At 36.7% G+C, this 25,173-nt stretch overlaps 1 protein-coding gene across 2 annotated transcripts in view; it reads right to left on the reverse strand.

The window, feature by feature from the left end:
- Positions 1–25,173, reverse strand: part of PCDH11X (protocadherin 11 X-linked) — a 649,257-nt gene that overhangs the window by 489,269 nt on the left and 134,815 nt on the right. For both annotated transcript variants that reach the window (XM_027607541.2, XM_027607545.2), the window contains one exon: positions 17,523–20,039. In XM_027607541.2, coding sequence (XP_027463342.2) covers positions 17,523–20,039 — 2,517 coding nt within the window. The remainder of the gene's footprint in view (positions 1–17,522; positions 20,040–25,173) is intronic.

The following is a 25,173-nucleotide window of genomic DNA, read 5'->3' on the forward strand; positions in this document are numbered from 1 at the left end:
CACATTTTAGACACAAAGTCATTCTCCAGATTGAAAGTGAGGGGGTGGAGAACCAATTATCATGCTAATGGACATCAAAAGGAAGCTGGAGTAGCCATCCTTATATCAGACAAACTACATTTTAAAACAAAGACTGTTATACGAGATGAAGAAGGACACTATGTGATAATAAAGGGGTCTATCCAACAAGAAGATCTAACAATTGTAAACATTTATGTTCCAAATCTGGGAGCAGAAACATATACAAATTAATTAATAATGAACCTAAAGAAACTCATTGATAATAATACAATAATAATAGGGGACTTTAACACCCCACTCATAGCAATGGACAGATCATCTAAGCAAAAGATCAACAAGGAAATGAGGGTTTTGAATGAAACAGGGGACCAGACGGACTTAACAGATATATTCAGAGCATCTCATCTTAAAGCAACAGAATACACATTCTTTTCGAGTTCACATGAACATTCTCCAGAATCAATCCCAGCCTGAGTCATAAATCAGGCCTCAACTGGTACAAAAAGATTGAGATCATGCGATGCATATTTTCAGACCATAATACTGTGAATCCTGAAGTCAACGACAAGAAAAATTTGAAAGGACCACAAAGACATGGAGGTTAAAGAACATCCCACTAAAGAATGAATGGGTCAACAAGGAAATCAAAGAAAAAATTTAAAAATTACATGGAAGCAAATGAAAATGAAAACATGACATTTGAGAACCTTTGGGATGCAGCAAAGTTGGTCCTAAGAGAGAAGTATATAGCAGTATGAGTCTTCCTCGGGGAGCAAGAAAAGTCTTAAATAAAAAACCTAACCATATATATAAAGGACCTGTAAAAAGAAGAGCAAATAAAGCCTAAATGAGCAGAAGAGAAATAAGTATTAGAGCAGAAATCCATAAAATAGAAATTAAAAAACAACAACAACAGAATGGATCATTTGAACTAAGAGCTGGCTATTTGAAGGAATTAACAAGACTGATAAATGCTTAGCAAGGCTTACAAAGAAAAAAAAAAAAATAGAGAGAGAGAAAGGACCCAAACAAAATCATGAATGAAAGAGAAGAGATCACAACCAACACCAAAGAAATACAATTATAAGAGAATATCATGAGCAATTATATGCCAACAAATTAGGAAATCTAGAAGAAATGGATAAATACTTAAAAACATATAAAGTACCAAAAGTGAAACAGGAAGAAAGAAATAGAAACCCGAACAGACCCAGAACCAGTAAAGATTTTGAATCAGTAATCAAAAATCTTCCAACAAAGAGGTGTCCAGGACCAGATGGTTCCCAGGGGAATTCTACCAACCATATAAAGAAGAATTAATAGAGACAGGGAAAAGATGGCGGAGGAGTAGGGGACCCTACTCCAGCCAGTCCCTGGAATTGAGCTGGATATCCAACAGACACTCTGAACACCCACAAAATCAGCCTGAGATGTAAGAAGATAGATCTGGATCATTACAAACAGAATATCACAGGGGTTTGGTTTTGAGGCACAAATCAGGGAGCCGTGATTCTCCGGGCACATATCCGAAGATAAACGGAAAGGAGAGGGAGCTGAGTCTTTGGAATACCACACCACTGGTGAGCAATAACCTCCTGCACTGGGGATGGGGCACAGACTTCAGACTGGGGAAAGTCTGCAAGTGGGGAAAGGACTTTAGGGCAGCCACCCAGACAGAAACCTAGAGCTAAGGGGCCACACGTGCAAACTGGGGGAGGCTGGCAGTTTTAGAAGCACAAAGGGCAGAGACATGCCCTGACCTGGAGGCGAGGCCTGGGAGCACTGCTGAGGGGCACACAACCCAGGACACTGCACTTTATACCAGCACAGACAGAAACGGAGATAGTGTAGCCTGGAGAGCTCCCTGAAGAACAGACTGCGAACTCTCTGCTCTGAGGCAGAGGGTTGGAAAAGATCTTTTCTGCTCTGACTCTTAGAAGAGATGTGGAAAGCTGCCAGGGAAAGCTACCAGAGAACAAAAGCCCCCAAAACCTGTTTTCACTGAGCCCAAACAGGGTTGCCTGAGTAACAGTGCAGCAGGCCCTTCTCCCAGAAGACAGGCTGGGAAAACAAAAGGCCAGCAACCCTAAGGTCCCTATAAAACAGGTGCATCTTGCTTGGGTTGTGGTCAATAATTTGGACTCTATACATTCCTTCAACCAACCCTCAACAGAATGACAAGGAGAAGGAACACCCAAAATAGGAAAAACTCAGAGACTATGACTTATGTCACAGATTTACAAACGGATATAGATATAACCAAGATGTTGGAGATGGAATTCAGAGTAGCAATTGTGAAGACAATAGCTAAAATGGAGTAATCAATTAATGGCAACCTATAGTCTCTAAGTACAGAAATGAAAGCTGAACTGGCAGAACTTAAAAATGCTATCAATGAGATCCAATCTAAGCTAGATAATCTAACAGCTAGGGTAGGTGAAGCCAAAAAACGAATTAGTGGTCTAGAAGACAAATTAATAGACAAGAAGGAAAAAGAGGAGGCCAGGGAAAAACAACTCAAAATCCATGAAAATAGAATCAGAGATATAAGCAATACCATGAAACATTCCAATGTCAGAATTATTGGGATCACTGAGGGGGTGGAGAGAGAGAGAGAGGACTAGAAGATATATTTGAGCAAATCATACCTGAGAATTTCCTAATCTGGGGAATGAAACAAACATTTGTGACCTAGAGGCAGAGAGGACCCCTCCCAAGATCAAGGAAAACAGGCCAACACCACGGCATGTAATAGTAAAACTCGCAAATCTTAGAACCAAGGAAACCATCTTGAGGGCAGTTAGGGGGAAGAGATTCCTTATGTACAGAGGGAAGAGCATCAGAATAACGTCAGACCTATCCACAGAGACCTGGCAAGCCAGAAAGGCATGGCAAGGCATATTCAGGGTACTAAACGAGAAGAATATGCAGCCAAGAATACTTTATCCGGTAAGGTTGTCATGTAGAACAGATGGAGAGATGCAGAAATTCTAAGACTGGCAGAAGATGAAAGAATATGTGACCACTAAGCCAGCCCTACAAGAAATATTAAGTGGCGTTCTATAAAAGGAGAAAGACCCCAGGGGTGATATACAACAGAAATTTACAGGGATAACTTATAAAAACAAGGTCTTCACAGGCAACATAATGACAATTAATTCATATCTTTCCATAATCACTCTCAACGTGAATGGCCTAAATACTCCCATAAAACGACACAGGGTTGCAGGTTGGGTAAAAAGATAGGACCCACCTATACGTTGTCTACAAGAGATTCATTTTGAACCTAAAGATACATCCAGACTGAAAGTGAAGGGGTGGAGAGACATCTTCCATGCCAACGGACCTCTAAAGAACGCTCAGGTAGCAATTATATCAGACAAATTAGATTTTAAACTAAAGACTGTAGTTGGAGACACAGAATGACACTATATCATTCTTTTTTTTGACACTATATCATTCTTAAAGGGTCTACCCAACAAGATCTAACAGTTGTAAATACCTATGGCCCCAACATGGGAGCAACCACCTACATAAGCCAACTGTTAACCAAAATAAAGAGTCATATTGATAACAATATGCTAATTGTAGGAGACCTCAATACTCCACTCTCAGCAATAGACAGATCTTCTAAGCAGAAAATCAACAAAGAATTAAGAGCTTTGAATGAAACACTGGACCAGATGGACCTCGTAGATATATACAGAACATTCCACCCTAAAACAAGAGAATACTCATTCTTATCGAGTGCACGCCGAACTTTCTCCAGAATAGACCACATACTGGGTCAGAAATCAGGTCTCAAGCAATACGAAAAGATTGACATTATTCCCTGCATCCTCTCAGAACATAATGTTTTAAAACAGGAATTCAATCACAAGAAAAAATTGGGAGAAATTAAAACCCTTGGAAACTAAAGACCACTCTGCTCAAGAATGTTTGGGTCAACCAGGAAATCAAAGAAGAACTTAAAAAATACATGGACACAAATGAGAATGAAAACACATCAGACCGAAACCTATGGGATACCACAAAGGCGATCCTAAGGGGAAATACATAGCCATCCAAGCCTCACTCAAAAAAAATAGAAAAATCCCAAATTCACCAACTATCCTTACACCTTAAAGAACTAGACAAAAAGCAACAAACAATGCCTAAGCCACACACTAGAAGAGAAATAATTAAGATTAGGGCAGAGATCAATGAATTAGAAACCAGAAACACAGTAGATCAGATCAACGAAACTAGAAGCTGGGTCTTGAAAGAATTAATAAGATCAATAAACCACTGGACAGACTTATCCAAAAGAAAGAAGAAAGGTCCCAAATTAATAAAATTATCGATGAAAGGGGAGAGATCACGATTAACACCAAGGAAATAGAAACAATTATTAGAAATTATCAACAGCTATATGCCAATAAATTGAGCAACCTGGAAGAAATGAATGCCTTCCTGGAAACCTATAACCTATAACTCCCTATAAACTCACAGGAAGAAACTGACAACCTGAATAGGCCAATAACCAGTAACAAGATTGAAGCAGTGATCCAAAACCTCCCAAAAAACAAGAGTCCAGGGTCTGATGGATTTCCTGGGGAATTCTACCAAACTTTCAAAGAAGAAATAATACCTATTTTCCTGAAGCTGTTTCAAGAAATAGAAACAGAAGGAAAGCTTCCAGACTCATTCTATGAGGCGAGAATTACCTTAATCCCCAAACCAGGTAAAGACACCATCAAAAAGGAAAATTTCAGACCGATATTCCTGATGAGTATGGATTTCAAAATTCTCAACAAAATCCTAGCTAATAGGATCCAACATACATTAAAAGGATCAACCACCATGATTAAGTGAGATTTATCCCCGGGACGTAGGGGTGGTTCAACATTTGACAATCAATCAATGTGATAGAACACATTAATAAGAAGAGGGAGAAGAAACATATGGTCCTCTCAATTGATGCAGAAAAAGCATTTGACAAAATAGAGCATCTTTTCCTGATTAAAACTCTTCAGAGTATAGGGATAGAGGGAACATTCCTCAAATTCATAAAATCCATCTATAAAAAACCCACAGTGAATATCATTCTCAATGGGGACGAGCTGAGAGCCTTTCCCTTAAGATCAGGAACACGACAAGGATGCCCACTCTCGCCAGTATTGTTCAACATGGTACTAGAAGTCCTAGCAAGAGCAATCAGACAACAAAAAAATAAAATATATTCAAATTGGCAAAGAAGAAGTCAAATGCTCTCTCTTCACAGATGACATAATACTTTCTGTGGAAAACCCAAAAGACTCCATCCCCAAATTACTAGAACTCATACAGCAATTCAGTAATGTGGCAGGATACAAAATCAATACACAGAAATCAGTTGCTTTCTTATGCACTAACAATGCAACTGTAGAAAGAAATTAGAGAAATGATTCCATTTACAATAGCACCAAAAACCATAAGATACCTCGGAATAAACCTAACCAAAGAGGTAAAAGATCTATACTCTAGGAACTACAGAACACTCATGAAAGAAATTGAAGAAGACACAAAAAGATGGAAAAATATTCCATGCTCACGGATTGGAAGAATAAACATTGTTAAAATGTCTATGCTACCCAGAGCAATCTATACCTTCAATGCTATCCCAATCAATATTCTAATGACATTTTTCAAAGTGCTGGAACAAACAATCTTAAAATTTGTATGGAATCAGAAAAGACCCCGAATCGCCAAGGAAAGTTTGAAAAAGGAAAACAAAGCTGGGGGCCTTATGTTGCCTGATTTTAAGCGATATTACAAAGCAGTGATCACCAAGACAACATGGTACTGGCACAAAAACAGACCTAGACCAATGGAACAATAGAGAGTGCCCAGATATGGACCCTCATCTCTTAGTTCAAATAATCTTTGATAAAGCAAGAAAAAATAGCGGAAAAAAGACAGCCTCTTCAATAAATGGGCTGGGAAGATTGGACAGCTATGTACAGAAGAATGAAACTCGACCATTCTCTAACACCATACACAAAGATAAACGGAAAATGAATGAAAGACCTTAATGGGAGACAGGAATCCATCAAAATCCTAGAGGAGAACATAGGCAGTAACGTCTTTGACATCAGCCACAGCAAATTGTTTCAAGATACATCTCCAAAGGCTAGTGAAACAAAAGTGAAAATGAACTTTTGAGACTTCATCAAGATAAAAAGCCTCTGCACAGCAAAGAAAACAGTCAACAAAACACAGAGGCAACCCACAGATTGGGAGAAGATATTTGCAAATGACACTACAGACAAAGGGCTGATTTCCAAGATCTATAAATAACTTCTCAAACTCAATACCCAAAAAACAAATAATCAAGTAAACAAAAATGGGCAGAAGACATAAACAGACACTTCTCTGAAGAAGACATACAAATAGCTAACAGACACATGAAAAAATATTCATCATCATTAGCCATCAGGGAAATTAAAATGAAAACAACTTTGAGATACCACCTTGCACCAGTTAGAATGGCAAAAATTGACAAGGCAAGAAACAACAAATGTAAATTTGTGGAGAAAGGGAATCCCTCTTACACTGTTGGTGGGAATGCAAGTTGGTACAGCCACTTTCGAAAACAGTGTGGAGGTGCCTCAAAAATTTAAAAATAGAGCTACCCTATGACCCAGCAATTGCACTCCTGGGTATTTACCCCAAAGACACAGATGTAGTGAAAAAAGGGCTATATGCACCCCAATGTTCATAGCAGTAATGTCTGCAAAGGTCAAACTGTGGAAAGAGCCTACATGCCTTTCAACAGATGAATGGATAAAGAAGATGTGGTCCATATATATATACAATGGAATATTACTCAGCCATCAGAAAGGATGAATACCCAACTTTTACATCAACATGGATGAGACTGGAGGAGATTATGCTAAGTGAAATAGGTCAAGCAAAGAAAGTCAATTATCATATGGTTTCACTTATTTGTGGAACGTAAGGAATAACATAGAAGACATTAAGAGAAGGAAAGGAAAAATGAACGGGATGGAAATCAGAGGGAGTGATGAACCATGAGAGACTATGGACTCTGAGAAACGAATAGGGTTTTAGAGGGGAGGGTGGGTATTGGTTAGCCTGGTGATGGGTATAAAGGAGGGCACATACTGCATGGAGCACTGGGTGTTATACGAAAACAATGGATCATGGATCACCGCATCAACAACTAATGATGTATTGTATGGTGACAAACATAACATAATAAGATTTAAAAAAATTAAAAATAGAGCTACCCTATGACTCATGAATTGCACTCCTGGGTATTTACCCCAAAGACACATATTTCATGAAAAGAAGGGCCATATGCACCCCAATGTCCATAGCAGCAAAGTCCGCAATAGCCAAACTGTGGAAAGAGCTGTGATGCCTTTCAACAGATGATTGGATAAAGAAGATGTGGTCCACATATACAATGGAATATTACTCAACCATCAAAAAGGATGAATACCCAACTTTTACATCACATTGATGGGACTGGAGGAAATTATGTTAAGTGAAATAAGTCAAGCAGAGAAAGAGAATTATCATGCTGTTTTACTTTTTTTGTGGAACATAAGGAATAGCATGGAAGACATTAGGAGAAGGAAGGGAAAAATGAAAGGGGAGAAATTGGAGGGAAAGGTGAACTATGACAGACTATGGACTCTGAGAAACAAACTGAGGGTTTTGGGGGTAGTGGGGGGATGGCTTAGCCCGGTGATGGGCATTAAGGAGGGCACATACTGCATGGAGTACTTGGTTTTATATGAAAACAATGAATAGTGAACCAATACATCAAAAACTAATGATGTATTGTATTGTGACTGACATAAATAATATAACAAAATTAAAAATAAAAATAAATAAAAAATAAAGAAGAATTACTATCTATTCTTTTGCAACTGTTTCAAAAAATAAAAAAGGATGGAAAATTTGCAAACTCATTCTATGAGGCCAAAATTACCTTGATTCCCAAACCAGATAAAGACCACACTAAAAAGGAGAATTAGAGACCAATATCCCTGATGACATGGATGCAAAAATTCTAAAGAAGATACCAGCTAGTCAAATCCAGTAGCACAGTAAAAGGATTATTCACCAAACCAAGTGGGATTTTTCTCAGGTCGCAGGGGTGGTTCAACATCTGCAAACCAATCAATGTGATACACTACATTAATTTAAAAAAAGGACAAGTACCATATGATCATCTCAAAAGATTCAGAAAAAGCATTTGACAAAATACAGCATCCTTACTTGATAAACCCTCAATAAATTAAAGATATAAGGAACATGCCTCAACATCAGAAAGGCCATATATAAAAGACCCACAGCAAATATCATCCTCAATGGAGATAAACGATGAGCTTTTTCCCTGTCAGGAACAAGACAGGGATAACAATTTTCACCACTGTTGTTCAATGTAGTACTGGAAATCCTAGTCTTGGCAATAAGACAACAAAAAGAAATATAAGGCATCCAAATTGGCAAAGAAGTCAAATTTTCACTCTTTGCAGATGACTTGATGCTCTGTATAGAACACTCAAAAGAGTCCACCAAAATATTGCTAGAACTAATACAGGAATTCAGCAATGTCATAGAATATAAAATCAACACACAGAATTCTGTTACATTTCTATACACCAACAACAAAACAGCAGAAAGAGAAATCACTGAATCGATCCCATTTATAATTGCATCAAAACCCATAAGATATCTAGGAATAATCCTAATAACCAATGAGGTTAAAAGATCCATACTCTGAGAACTATAGAACACTTATGAAAGAAATTGAAGAAGACAGAAAGAAATGGAAGAATACTCTGCGCTCATGGATTGGAAGAAAAAATACTGTTTAAATGTCTATACTACCCAAAGCTATCTACACATTTAATACAATCCCTTTCAAAACACCACCAGCATTTTTCACAGAGCTGGAACAAACAGTCCTAAAATTTGCATGGAACCAGAAAAGACCCAGAATAGCCAAAGTAACGTGGAAAAAACCAAAGCTGGAGGCATCACAATTCCAGACTTCAAACTATATTACAAAGCTGTAAGAGAGTATGGTCTTGGCACAAAAACAGACACATAGATCAATGGAACAGAATACAGAACCCAGAAATTGACCCTCAACTCTATGGTCAACTAATTTTTGACAAATAGGAAAGAATATCCAATGGAAAAGAGACTGTCTCTTCAACAAATGGTGTTGGGAAAATTGAACAGCCACCTGAAGAAGAATGGAACTGGACCACTTGCTTACACCATAGATCTAAATGTGAGACAGGAATCCATCGAAGTCCTAGAGCAGAACACAGACAGCAAACTCTGACCTCGGCCACAGCAAATTCTTGCTAGACGTGTCTCCAGAGGCAAGGGAAACAAAAGCAAAAATAAACTATTGAGACCTCATCAGGATAAAAAGTTTTGCACAGCAAAGGAAACAATCAACAAAACTAAAAAGCAACCTACTGAATGGGAGAAGATATTTGCAAAGGATATATTGGCTGTAGGGCTGGTATCCAAAATCTATAAGGAACTTAAGCTCAACAGACACACACACACACACACACACACACACACACACACACACACACACAAAAACAGTCAAGCAATGGGTAGAATACATGAACAGATATTTCTTTTTTTTAATTTTTTATTGTTATGTTAATCACCATATATTACATAATTTGTTTTGGTGTAGTGTTCCATGATTCATTGTTTGTTCATAACACCCAGTGCTCCATGCAGAATGTGCCCTCTTTAATACCCATCACCAGGCTAACCCATCCCCCTACGCTCCTCCCCTCTAGAAACCTCAGTTTGTTTTTCAGAGTCCATCATCTCTCCTGGTTCGTCTCCCCCTCTGACTTGCTCCCCTTCATTCTTCCTCTCCTGCTATCTTCTTCTTTTTCTTTTTTTTTTCTTAAAATATGTTGCGTTATTTGTTTCAGAAGTACAGATCTGTGATTCAACAGTCTTACACAATTCACAGCGCTCACCGTAGCACATATCTTCCCCAATGTCTATCACCCAGCCACCCCATCCCTCCCACCCCCGACCACTCCAGCAACCCTCAGTTTGTTCCTGAGATTAAGAATTCCTCATATCAGTGAGGTCATATGATACATGTCTTTCTCTGATTGACTTATTTCACTCAGCATAACACCCTCCAGTTCCACCCACGTCGTTGCAAATGGCAAGATCTCATTCCTTTTGATGGCTGCATAATATTCCATTGTGTATATATACCACATCTTCTTTATCCATTCATCTGTCGATGGACATCTTGGCTCTTTCCACAGTTTGGCTATTGTGGACATTGCTGCTATAAACATTGGGTTGCACGTACCCCTTCGGGTCCCTACATTTATGAACAGATATTTCTTAAAAGAAGACATTAGAAATGACTAACAGACACATGAAAAAATGCTCAACATCACCTGGCATCAGGGAAATACAAATCAAAATCACGATGAGATACCATCTCATACCAATCAGAACGGCTAAAATGAACAACTCAAATGTTGGTGAAGATGTGGAGAAAAGGAAACCTTCTTATACTGTTGGTGGGAATGCAAGCTGGTACAGCCACTCTGGAAAACAGTATGGAGGTTCCTTAAAATGTTAAAAATTAGAACTGCCCTATGACCCAGCAATTGCACTACGAGGTATTTTTCCAAAGGATACAAACATAGTGATTCGAAGGGGCACATGCACCCTAATGCAGCAATGTCCACAATAGTCAAAGTATGGAAAGAGCCCAGATGCCCATCAATGGATGAATGGATAAAGAAGAGTGGTATTTATATACAATTGAATATTACTCAGCCATCAAAAAGAATTAAATCTTTCCATTGGCTACCATGTAGATGGAACTAGAGTGCATCATGCTAAGTTAAATAAGTCTGTCAGAGTAAGACAAATACAATATGATTTCACTCATATGTGGAATTTAAGAAACAAAACTGATGAGCATAGGAGAAGGGAAGGAAAAATAAAATAGGTCAAAATTAGAGAGGGAGAGAAACCATGAGAGACTCTTGACTATAGAGCATAAACTGATGGTTGCTGGACAGAAGGGGGTTGGGGGATGGGATAATTGTGTGATTGGCGTTAAAGAGGGTACTTGGGCATTATATCCAATGGATGAGTCACTAAATTCTACCCTGAAATTAATAATACACTATAAATTAACTAACTTGAATTTAAATAAAACAAAATAACACATAAATATATACACATAAATGCCAACATATCTGTATTTATTATATATTAACCCATTTTAATCCCACTATATTGGAATAACTTAAAAATCAAATTAAAAAAAATTCCTCTAAACACACAATTAGGTATATTAATTTCTAGACTTTGATGTGTCTATCTTTCAATGATCACACTTAAAAGTCAATTTTACATTTCTCCTTGTTTCTATAAATCGTGTGACTTTTGAAATAAATGTGTGCATAGCTCCATAGATATTTAAAATTTATATATGTAAAGTTGAATTGTAGTTCCATGTGGAACTTTGTTGTTAAATGTTAAAAGTATCATATAATGATAATTATAAATCGTCAAATTATTTGTTTCTATGTAAAATGAAACAATTATGTTTTTTCTGTAGTATTACATAAAGTCTTTGTCTTTATGAATTCAAACAAATTTGCCAGGTAGACAAAAGTTCCCCATGTTTAAATTCTATTTTACATCCAGATGTTTTGGTACATTTTCAAAGCCGCCATACTTAACTGGAAGAGAACCCTGTACCTTCTCTTGAATAACTGTATTTGTGTGAAAAAATATTATGCATTCTGAACAGTATAAATAATATATACAGTTTTCTGCAAAATGCACCCAATATAAAGTTTTGAATGGTGTGATCAAAAGAATAAAATCAATAATGAAATATAATCTCTAATTAAGGAACTCATAAGTTAATTTTCCAGATTCCATGCAATTTTGGTTTTCTGTGTTTTTTTTACCCCACTTTAAATAGGGGACTAGTGTCGCCTGGTTGACTCAGTAGAGTAAGCATCCAACTCTTGGTTTTGGCTGTCATGGTCTCAGAGTTGTGGGACCAGCCCCACGTTGAGCTCTGTGCTCAGCGTGGATTCTGCTGGAGATTATCTCCCTCTCCCTTTGCTCCTTCCCCTGTTCGTGTGCTCTCTCTCCCTCTCTCTCTCTCTCTCTTTTTCTCTCTCTCTAAAATAAATAATACCTTTAAAAAATAAATATGACACTAGGTCTGTGTTTACATACCTAAAGAGCTGGTCAGATTTTATTTTTAAATTCTTAATTACTTCAAGGTTGTGACACTGAACAGCTATTTGTGCTTCAATTACTGGAAATACTTTTGTGTAAGGCGTCAGTGTTTCGAATTGATATGTAATAAAACAAGTAAATACGTTTTAAAGTTCATTTTATGGACTGTGAAAAATGATATTTTTCACCAGAGTTGCATATTCATTTACTTCTGACTACCATGAAATAGAGTAAAAGTAGTATTACATAAATATTTTTCTAATAGTGTATCTAATGAAAGCATTGTTTTGTCTCATGTTTTTCAAGTATTAAGACAAAAAAGTGGAAGTCCTTCTTATTAACTGTATGTCAAAAGAATAGCATTTCTATGAAGTATGTAAACAAATAATTAATACATTTAATACTCCAGAACAGGGGGAAAAGTGCAAATGTCTCTAGAATGTCCATTGAAATACTTCTTTTTCACTATTACATTATTTTGACTACCTGAAACCTAATGCAATGTGATTTTATTTTCCTTGACAAAAAAATTTTACTCCTACATGAATAGTATCTGTATATGTGGATAATCCAATATACTTAATCACTTAAAAAGGAGAGTTTAAAGCAATTTGGATTGAGATTAGCTTGAATAGGAAAAGAGTAAAAGTTGATTATAATTCCTAGTAATGATTAAATAAATTGGTTGTTCTTTTTTTTAAGATTTTTTATTTATTTGACAGAAAGAGAAGACAGTGAGAGAGGGAACACAAGCAGGTGGAGTGGGAGAGGAAGAAGTAGGCTTCCTGCTGAGCAGGGAGCCCAATGCGGGACTTGATTCCAGGACCCTGGGATCATGACCTGAGCCGAAGGCAGACACTTAACACTGAGCCACCCAGGCACCCCTAACTTGGCTGTTCTAAGGGAACTTTTGGCAGAAATTTCGATGGAAAAAAAAAGAAGAAGAAGAAATTTAGATGGCATTCTTTTTAATTTTAAAGGGTTGTGACCTCAGGGCTTATGAGATCAAGCCCTGCATTGGGCTCCACTCTCAGCATGGAGTCGGCTTCAGACTCTCTCTCCCTCTCTCTCTGTTCCTCTTCCCTGTGCTCTCTCTCTATTTAAAATAAATAAATCTTTAAAAAATTTTTTTTCATCAAACTTGGTATTTTCAGTGAGTGGAGGTTAGTCTTGTGGTGGTAATATATAGTGTGCCTCTGTATTACACTATTAACTAATCAAACTACTATTACATCAATTTGTCCAATAATTCATCTATAGAAATAAATAATATATGTAATAAATCAGTGAATTACCACTATATGTAAAAAAATCCTGCATGTATAATTTATAAAATAAAAAGAAGAAAATAATTTTGTAATTTTAAAGTGCACTTCCAAAAGTTATAGAAACTTTAACAAAATTACTAAGTTATAAAGAAAAACTTACTAATATAGCTTCAAATAAAAACAATTAAATAATTCTTCACATAAATACATCTACAATTTTCTTTATTTTTTTTTACAATGAAGGTATATTGCATGTGCAATAAAAATAAAAGTTTATGACTAACCTAGAATTTTATGTCTATTTCAAATACCACATAAAACCCCAGAAATAATGTAGGAACAAACATAATACATGAAGAAATAATTGCTCAATAGTTCTCTTTAAAAAGGCACGTTCTGCATGGAGGAGCACTGGGTGTTATATGCAAACAATGAATCATGGAACACTACATCAAAAACTAATGATGTAATGTATGGTGATTAACATAACATAATAAAAAATAAAAAATAGTAATTATACACAACACACAAAACTTTATGTTATCACAGCAGCTTTGAATATGCTAAATACTTAAATCTATATAATATTTAAAGTAGACAAAAACTAAGCTACAAAAAAAATCTAAAACAACTTGTCTATTACATAAGAGCACATATAGGAAGCATTTACAGTGTGTGGATTAATTTCATGTAAGGTTTCTTAAGATCTGCTTTTCCTATGTCATTTCTTTTGAGATCAGGCTTCATATCATGCCTATGTAGATACAAAATTACACCATGTAATTGAACAGTGATGAGTGCAGGCAATAAAATAACAAAATGAGGCAGTATTATTTTGTGTTGAAACAAATATATTAGTAAATATTGTACAAAATAGTGGTTGCTGGTTGACTGACTCTAAATTCAATTTTTTTAAAGATTTTATTTTTTTATTTGACAGAGAGAGAGATAGTGAGAACAGGAACACAAGCAGGGTGAGTGGGAGAGGGAGAAGCAGGCTTCCCGTGGAGCAGGGAGCCTGATGCGGGGCTCGATCCCAGGACCCTGGGATCATGACCTGAGCCGAAGACAAATGATTAACAACTGAACCCCCCAGGTGCCCCCAAACAGATATATTTCTAATGAATATTCTATCATTTTTCAGAACATCTGAGCCAAAATAATTATAGAAAATATTTGATTCCCTGTTGAAAACATGAAATTTCTGCTAAATCTTCTTATATATTACAGCCTACTACAACCATTTCATTTCTTTACTTTCATTTTCTATTTAGGTGAATAATGAGCTAAATGTAAATATCATCCCAAAGTCTCCTTTTGAAAATGTATTTTATACTTTGTTTAAAATCAATTGGAACAGTTTTGCCCTCTGCTAACAATAATATTTTATTTCATTGTCACAATTTCCTTAAGGAACAATGAATTTTTGTTGTGTTGGTTGACACTTTTCCCCATTTTGTGTGATGTCTCTTTAAAAAGAACACACCTACTATATTGAAAGTTTTAAATACATATATTCTTCTTCAGTTCTCACTTATCTTAGTGTTCTGCAACATCAGTAAATATAAGATGCCTCTCCTGGCATTAATCAGAAATTGAAGAATATATAGAAAGATTAAAGAATATTGCAAATGTAGCACAAAATATAAGAATCAAATTATTTCTAATATTATATTAATTTGCCTAATTTCATCAATTCATGTCCAGCAGATATATAGTAATTTAGTAATGTGAACCAATGACAGAAAATATATAATTTATCTATTTTTTTAAGATGTGAAAAAATAAAATAAGTCATCTGAAAATTGATGTAGGATGGTCCTTTTAGCTAATAAAAACCTAGTGATAACCAAGAACTTATTCTAATTAACATTCACTTTTCATATTTTGCCTATCTCATGAAGTTACTTGTCCTGTGTTTAGGAAAAGATCTCTTAGCTAAATAAAAGAAAATGTCATTGTGGAAAAAGTTAATTTATTTGACTTTTTAAGAATTACAAAATATCAAAAAATACAAATGAAAAGAGGAAGATATTTGGAAAATATTTCAATATTTTCTTCATTTATGCCTTGCTTACTGTACATTTATATTCTCAAGTCTAATAAATCTAACCCATAAAACATCTCCATGCCTTCAAAAACTGTTGAAACCAGAATTTACTCTTTTAACAAACTTCATGAGCCAATCTAACACAAATGATAATCTGCTAATGTAATTCACAAACCACCCCCCCCTTTGTATACATTTTTAAGTGAGCCACAAATTTAGTCCAGGGGAAAGTGTTATTAAGATACACAACACACACACACACATACACACACACACAAGATAGACAACACACAGAAATTGTTGTTCATAAAAAATAATTTCCTGTTGAGAAATGTTTATAATAAATAAAATAATAGCAGTAAAATTAGAAAATGATAGCACCTTTATAAATGATTACATATAAACAAAAACAAACCTTGAGGAGATGTTAGGCATCTCACACCTTGTACCTTGTAAACTCATTCAAAGCATAACAGAACTCTGTATACAAAGAATAGGGTTCTATTTTACTGTCTGCAATAGCATAATTATGGACTTATTGTAACAAAAATGCACCCACAACTGGAGTGATATCTTACTTTCACTGTGTGATTAAGAATGGATAATGTTATTGTATAATTTAAATATGCATATTCTTGAATGACTTTGATTCTTAAAACCATTTCCTAAATTATGGTAAATTATTATCTTCATTGTTATTTTGAATTCTGATAGATTTCTTTAGTATTTCTAACTTTGGTGAGAAGATACCCAGTTTGACTTCAACATTACAACCATTTTATTAAGCCTGAATAGGTTTTCAAAAGACTTTATTCACTGAAACTGAGATGAAGATCTTTTTTAAACATAACACAGACAAAACAATAAAATCAACATGTGACATAATTTCAAAAGATGTAGATAAATTTTATTTCTTGACTTTATTAAAGAAGTAACCATACTTAAATCATTTAATTTACTTATGAATTTCTAGATAAATTTGTAATCATTTCTCCACAGAATACAGAGAGAAATCACTGTATAAGCTCTTGTTTTCATAAGTTTATTGGGTTTTAAATTATTATACATACATTTCTTGGGTCTTAATATGCCCATACTTTCCTTCAGGCCCATTAAAGAAAGCAAACATATTTCCTTATCCAAAAGTCATTATCTTTTAAGAATATCTCCTGGAGGGCTTTCAATACCTTACACAAATATGCAAATACTTAAATGGATGTCCAAAATAGAGATCTCATATATATTTCATGTTTTGGCTTGAATATAAAAATGAACAGCATGTCTTTATTTTTCTAATCTTATTCTTGTTACATTGTGTAAATAAAGATTTTATGAAACAGAATAAAGGTGGGTTCCTAATCTAAAAATAACATTCTCTTTTCATTGTGGCAGTTTGGGAGCATATGGGTAAGGAGGATATATTGATGCTATTTTATTTTCCTGAGCAGACACAGTTTTTCCCAAGTGAAGCTGGGATTCTCAACTCCATTAAACACCAAGACCTTCTTACCAGATTCTAAAAAGCTTTACTGTGATGTATCTAGCCCTGACTGTTTTGATCCTCATGCACATAATGATACTGAAGACAGAGCCAGGACCTTTATTCTAAGGTCTTTCAAGTATATTCTCTAGCAAGTTGTGTCATACTTCCATCTGCAGACAACACTTCCCCTGTTATAGTCATCATTCAGCACCAAATTTTCCTACCATCAAGAGTAATTTTACCATGATTTTCTACCAAACTTAAAATGAAACCATATATTTATTTTGATACTTCTGCAGAATATAATCATTTTGATTGTTGGAGTCAATACAATAGATTCTATAAAGTTCTACTTCAGCTGAAAATAATTTAAAAAAATAAAATAAAGTTAAAAAGATTATTTAGAACTTGGATTACCTACCGGTCTAATGTGTACAGACACAGGAGTTTTGAAAGTTGTCGCTGAATAGCTGCACTCAGAAACATTGTAAGGATCAGAACTGCTGGAAGAACACTTAGAGATGGAATCACAGGCCACAAAGGTGTTATCAAGTGGCAGTTCCTGGATGATTTGGTGCTTTGTATTCAGGGGAGTTTCAGGCTGGATATGGAAGGCAGGCTGTGGAGAGGCAGATTTGTAGTGCCTGGCCAAATCAGGGCTGTCAGGCTTGAAGGTAGTAGGTATAGTGCCCCAGTTGTACTTGCCGATGTTTTTTTCTTCCAGCTCAATGGGAAGGTCTAGTGTGATGCTGTTTCCATCACTGTCAGCATCATCTGCTTTAGTTTCTTCAATAGTGACAAAGTTAAGCAGCAAGTTCTTAGGGGTATGCTTCTTTTTCTTCTTCTTCTTTTTCTTCTTCTTCTTCTTCTTCATCATCATCATTATCATCTGCCTGTTTTCTGGGTTTGGAGTAACCCATTCAGAATTCTGCTTGTTTTTCTGAGCAGTCTTAATGTGTGGCAATTGATGGCATCTTGCTACAGCAGTAATGAAAATAACAAGGATGACAGTTATGGTGCCAGCAATAATAGCAACCATGATCTTGACATAGTCACTGGTGGGTGAGGATGCATCAGTTGTCTCAATATTTGGGGTCACTGGTGTTTCAATGTTTCTGTGCACCAGTTCATGAATCCATGTAGCATTGGTCACTGATTCATTCACAAATAGATTAACAATAACAACATTGAAGAGAGATTCAGGATGTCCTAAGTCCTTAGCTTTAACCATCAATCTGTGTAAACCAAGGTCTGTAACAACACATTTCTCTGTTAGTGTGATGTTGCCTGTTGTTTGGTCAATTATAAACAAACTTCTTGTGTTTCCTCCTACAATGCTGTAACGAAGCTCTGCATTCATGCCAGTATCATTGTCAACAGCAAGTACTGTGAAGACCACTGTGCCTGGATTAGTGGATGGTAGAACCAATTCATAGGAGTTATTGGAAGAAGGGACAATGAAAACTGGTTTGTTGTCATTGACATCCACCACATTTATGGTCACTTTGGCAGTTGAAGAATGTGATACCTTACCACCATCCTCAGCCTTTACATAGAAAGTATAAGATTCTTGTTTTTCTCTGTCAAATGAAATATTTGGTTGGATAACACCAGACTGTGGATCAATGGTGAAGCCATCATTCACATTTAAAATGGAGAGAGTGACTGCAGAATTTTCTCCATAATCCGGATCAGTTACAGTGATCAGTCCTACCGTGCCATGTCTTGGAAGGTTTTCTGGAACATAGAAGTTGTACTCATTGTGAGTAAACATTGGACTGTTGTCATTCTGATCAAGAATGGTCACTAAAACTGTGGCATTGGTTATTAATGATGGCATCCCATTATCTTTTGCCAGAACTGTGAAAGAATATTTTTCCCGTTTTTCTCGATCCAGTTTCTTCACTGCAGTCAGAATGCCTGTATGACGATCTAGGTTGAATTCAGATGGAGCATCAACACTTAGCAGATAATTGATCTCAGCATTGTGCCCACTGTCCGCATCCATTGCACTTATTTTTGTCAACTTGGTGCCAGGAGAGTTATTCTCAGGAAGAGAAAGACTTATGAAAGGCTGGGTGAAAACAGGAGCATTGTCATTTTCATCCTTCACTTTGACAAGGAGCATGGATGATTGATTCAAAGGAGGTTTGCCAGCATCTGCAGCTAGTAATTTAATGGCATATTCTCTTGTGGACTCATAGTCAAGATATGCAGCAGTCTCCAGGAGGAACTGATTACTGAATACTGGCCTTAATCTGAAAGGGACTTCATGATCTGTGAAGCATGTCACCATGCCATTATGGTCAGCATCTTTATCTGTCACAGTTATGAGAGCAATTTTGGTGTTAAGTGGAGCATTTTCTGAAAGAACCACAGTGCCATTGATTGGATTAATGATGTATCTTATGTCAATTGATGGGGCATTATCATTGATATCTGTAACATTTACTAGAACCATTGCTCTTGCTGGCATCAATCCACCATCACTTGCCAAAACCAGTAACTTGTGGTTTGGTGATTCCTCCCTATCCAGTGGTTGTTTGATTGTGATAAGTCCAGTGGTGGTGTTGAGGTGAAATAGCCTCTTGGCAATGTTGGAGACTAGATTGCTGAAATAGAAGTGAATCTTGGCATTTTCACCTATGTCAGCATCTGTGGCATGGAGTTGTGTCACTGAAGTACCTACAGGAGCATTTTCTGGTATATTGACTTCAATCCCATCCTCCTTGAAGACTGGGCTGTTGTCATTTGTGTCAGCAACAATTATTTGCAAAATAGCAGTACTTGATCTTTGAGGAAAGCCACCATCTTCAACCTTTACTTTCATTATATATGTATCCTTCTCTTCTCTATCTAACTCCTTTTGAACAACCAGTTGTGGCATCTTGTCCCCTTCTGGTGTTTCAATGACATCAAGTCCAAAAATACTTTGACCCTAGAAAACATACAATGAAACATATTTTAACTTATGTAATGAGACCAGGGTTCAATCTGTTGAAGCCACATGACAGAGGATCAGCTCAGAAATAGGTGTCAGAAGACTTAAGTTCTAAGACCCAAATGTGTCTGTAACTAGTATTGTGACCACAAACAAGTTGCTTAGCTTCTCCATGCATTTGCAAAATTAGAGAGTTGTGCTTTAAGATGGTCTGAGAGCTTTTCAGTTCATGGCATTTTATGGTAATAAGTGTAACTCACTTATATAATGTATTAAAGTCTACAAAATGAAAAAGTATAAAGAGTTGTCAGTGTTTCACATAGTGAATTCAGTTATGAGTGAATTAACTGAGGCAAGATGGCTGTAGAGTAGGGTACCTCATTTCATCTGGACCCTTGAATTTAACTAGATAACTATCAAGCTATTATGAACACCCATGAACTCAGCCTGAGATGTAAGAAAAAAATATCTGGAACTCTACAGTTAGAAAATCCCCTGCTTTTTGCAAGGCAGGAGGTGTGGAGACGTGAATCTGAGGGGAGATATCAAGAGATAAACAGAGGGGGGAGGGAGCCTCCATAATCTGGCTACTAGAAAGTGATACAGCCTTGGAGGATAAATTTAGAACCCTTAGAAATCTGCTCCAGTGAGAGACATCCCTGTCTGAAGGGGCTCAGGGGATTGAAAGGACAGAATTCTAGGTGGGTCAGTGTGGTCTCAGGATCCTAGAAGTCATAGAACTAATGGGGATGCCTGAGTCGATAGAATGCCCAAGCAGTGGAGTGGGGAAACTGGTTATGGTCAGTGAGTCCAGGAGGGGACTCCTAGCTCTGGCCACCATAAACTGCAAACTAGGCCATCAAGCGACCGCTTGCTGCCTGGGAACCCTGCAAAGGACTGGACTGTGCAGACCACTGTCATCCTCCAGGAGGGCAGAACGGGTGTGCCCACAACCAGGCAATAGTTTCAGGGTGGCAGGCCCATAAATGACAGTATGGTGACATTCAGCCATCCCCCAGGAGCGGTGGAGCAGGTACATGCATGATCCTGTGACCACTCTCAGCGTCAGGGCACAACAAAGGGCAGGAACACAGGACCCTCGGATTTCCCCCCAGGAGGAACACTGTGGGCACACACTGAAAGAGTCTTTGGAGTTTAGTACACACCAAAGTGAACACTGTTGATACCAGAGGTTTTATTGAAGAGGGAGGACTGTGAACTTTTGGCTCTGGAGCTGGAGGTCAGCCCAGGGCCATCTTTAATTTGATCATCTAAAGAGGCACGGAAAGCCTTCAGGGAACAAAAACCACACAGAGGACCAGCCCCCTGGCAAGGGGAGGTGCAACTCTGCATAGGCAAAGACACCTGAGAAGCAGCATAGCAGGCTCCTCCCTCAGAAGACCAATTGGAAGAACAGGTACACAACTTGCTTATGGATCCCATAAAACTGTAAAACTCCTCGAGTATATAGAACTCGAGGTTTTTTTTCTCCTGATTCATTTATCTTTCAGTCCAAAATTTTTCTTTTCCTTTTTTTCCCCTTTTTTCCCTTTTCAACTAGTTTCTTATTTTATCAATGATTTGTTTTTAAGTTGCTTTTTAACATTTATTTTTTACATCTATACTTTTTAGATGTATGTTTCATTCTGGCCTTTTTTCACTTTATTCAATTTTAATTTTGTAAATATGTAAGTTTTGCTTTCTTTGCAATTTTGGGATTTAGAGTATTCTAACACAGAGACCAAAATTCACTCAGGAACAAGTGGATCATTGTGTTTTGTCCACCCTGTGAGATTATATTCTTCCCCCGCCCTTTTGGTTGTTTTGTTTTATTTTGCTTATCTGTTTTGGTTTCTGAATGCTTCAGATTTGTCTAGTGTGTATTTTGCTTGGAATGTGGTTGATATTTTTGATTCAGTTCATGAGCTCATCCCTTCTTCTCTGGGCAAGATAACTAGAAGGAGGAATTCACAACAAAAGAAAGAACAAGAGGTAATGTTCTCTGCCACAGATCCAGTTGATATGGATATAAGTAAAAAGTCAGAGATGGAATTCAGGATAACAATAATAAAGTTAATACCTGGGCTTGAAAAAAGCATAAAAGACAGTAGAGTATCTCTTAGTGAACAAATGAGATCTAATCAGGCTGAAATTTAAAATGCACTAACTGTGGTGTGCCTGGGTGGCTCAGTCGGTTAAGCATCTGCTTCTGGCTCAGGTCATGATCCTGGAGTCCTGGGACTGAGCCCCACATCAGGCTCCCTGCTCAGCAGGAAGTCTGCTTCTCCCTTTCCTTCTGCTCTTCCCCCAAATTGTGCTCATGCTCTCTCTCTCTCTCAAATAAAATGAATAAATATTTTTTTAAAAAATATGCACTGAGATGCAGTCTAAATTAGATACTCTAACAGCTAGGGTTAATGAAGCAGAAGAGAGAGTAAGTGATCTAGAAGACAGGCTTAAGAAAAGAAAGGAAGTTGAGGAAAATAAAGAAAAACAAGTAATAACTCATGAGAAAAGGATTCAAGAAATTAATAATGCCATGAAACATACCAATGTCAGAATTACTGGGGTGCCTGAGGGTGAAGAAAGAGAGAAAGAAAGAGCCAGAAGGTATATTTGAGCAAATAATGGCTGAGAACTTCCCTAATCTGGGAAAGGAAACAAGCATTCAAGTCAAAGAGGTAGAGAGGATGCCTCCCAAAAATCAATAAAAATATGTCAACACCCCAACATAATAATGAAGCTTACAAATTTTAGAGAAAGAGAAAATCCTGAAAGTAGCTTGAGACAAAAGGCTCCTTACATACAGATAGAGGGACATCAGATTAGCATCAGACCTATCCACAGAAACCTGGTAAGCCAGAAAGGGCTGTCATGATATATTCAGGATACTAAATGAGAAAACTATGAAGCCAAGAATACATACACAGCAAGACTGTCATTCAGAATGCAAGGAGAGATAAAGGGCTTCCAGTACAGACAGAAACTGAAAGAATATGTGACCACTAAGCTAGCACTGCAAGAAATATTAAGGGGGATCCTGTAACCAAAGAAAGAGCCCAAGAGTAACATAGACCAGAGAGAAATAGAGAAAATTACAGAAAGAGGGACATTATAGGCAATACAATTGCACTAAATTCATATCTTCCAATAGTTACTCTGGATGTAAATGGGCTGAATACTCCCATCAAAAGGTACAGAGTAACAGATTGGAAAAAAAAGCAAGACCCATCAATATGTTCTCTACAAGAGATTCATTTTACACCTAAAGACACCTCCAGACTGAAAGTGAGGGGGTGGAGAACAATTTACCAACTAATGGACCTCAAGAGAAAGCAAGGGTAGCAATCCACATATCAGAAAAATTAGATTTTAAACCAAAGAATGCGATAAGAGATGTAGAGGGACACTATATCATACTTAAAGGGTCTATCCAGCAAGAAGATATAACAATTGTAAATATTTATGCCCCCAACATGGGAGCAGCCAATTATATAAACCAATTAAGAGCCAAAGTAAATAAACACATTGATAATAATACATAAATAGTAGGGGACTTCAACATCCAACTCACAGAAATGGACAGATCATTTAAGCAGAAGATCAACAAGGAAACAAGGGCTTTGAAAGACACACTGTATTAGATAGATGTCAAAGATAAAATATACAGAACATTCCCTCTTAAAACAACAGAATACTCATTCTTCTCGAGTGCACATGGAACTTTCTCCAAAATATATCACATACTGGGTCACAAATCAGGTCTCAACCAGTACCAAAAGATTGAGATTATTCCTTGCATATGTTCAGACCACAATGCTTTGAAACTTGAACTCAATCACAAGAGGAAATTTGGAAGGAACTGAAACACTTGGAGGTTAAAAAGCATCCTAATAAAGAATGAATAGGTCAACCAGAAAATTAAAGAAGAATTTTTAAAAATTCATGGAAACAAATGAAAATGAAAACACAACTATTTAAAACCTTTGGGATGCAGCAAAGGCAGTCTAAGAGAGAAGTACATTGGAATACAAGCCTTTCTCAAGAAACTAGAAAAGTCTCAAATACACAAGCTAATCTTACACCTAAAGGAGTGGGAGAAAGAACAGCAAATAAAGCCTAAACTGAACAGGAGAAGAAAAATAATAAATATTAGAGCAGAAATCAACTAAATAGAAACCAGAAGAACAGCAGAACAGATCAATGAAACTAGAAGCTGTTTTTTTGAAAGAATTAAGAAGATAGATAAACCTCTAGCCAGACTTCTCCAAAAGAAAATAGAAAGCACCCAAATTAATAAAATCATGAATGAAAGGGGAGAGATCATAACCAACACCAAGGAAATACAGACAATAATAATAACATACTATGAGTAACTATATGCCAACAAATTAGGCAATCTGGAAACTTATAAACTATGAAAACTGAAACAGGAAGAAATAGAAAACCTGAAAAGATGCATAATCGGAAAGGACATTGAAACAGTATTCAAAAACCTCCCAAAAAACAAAAGTCCAGGGCCAGATGGTTTCCCAGAGGAATTCTATCAAATATTTAAAGAGGAAATAATACCTATTCTACTGAACTTGTTTTAAAAAATAGAATTGGAAAGAAAATTTCCAAACACGTTCTATAAGGCCAGCATTATCTTGATCCCAAAATCAGACAAAGACGATGCCAAGAAGGAGAATTAGCGACCAATACCCCTGACGAACACGGATGCCAAAATTCTCACCAAAATACTAGGCAATAGGATCCCACAGTGCATTAAAAGGATTATTCACCATGACCAAGTGGGATTTATTCCTGGAATGCAAGGGTGGTTCAACATTCACAAATCAATCAACATGATAGATCACATTAATAAAAGAAAAGGCAAGAACCATATGATCCTCTCACTTGATGCAGAAAAAGCATTTGACAAGACGTAGCATCCTTTCCTGACTAAAACTCTTCAAAGTTTAGGGATAGAGGGAACATACCTCCGTATCATAAAAGCCATCTATGGAAAGCCCACAATGAATATCATTCTAAGTGGGGAAAAGCTGAGACCTTTTCCCTTAACATCAGGATCAAGACAAGGATGTTAACTGCCACCAGTATTGTTCAACAGAGTAGTAGAAGTCCTAGC

The sequence above is a fragment of the Zalophus californianus genome, chromosome X (assembly GCF_009762305.2).
Source record: "Zalophus californianus isolate mZalCal1 chromosome X, mZalCal1.pri.v2, whole genome shotgun sequence".
Taxonomy (NCBI): Eukaryota; Metazoa; Chordata; class Mammalia; order Carnivora; family Otariidae; genus Zalophus; species Zalophus californianus.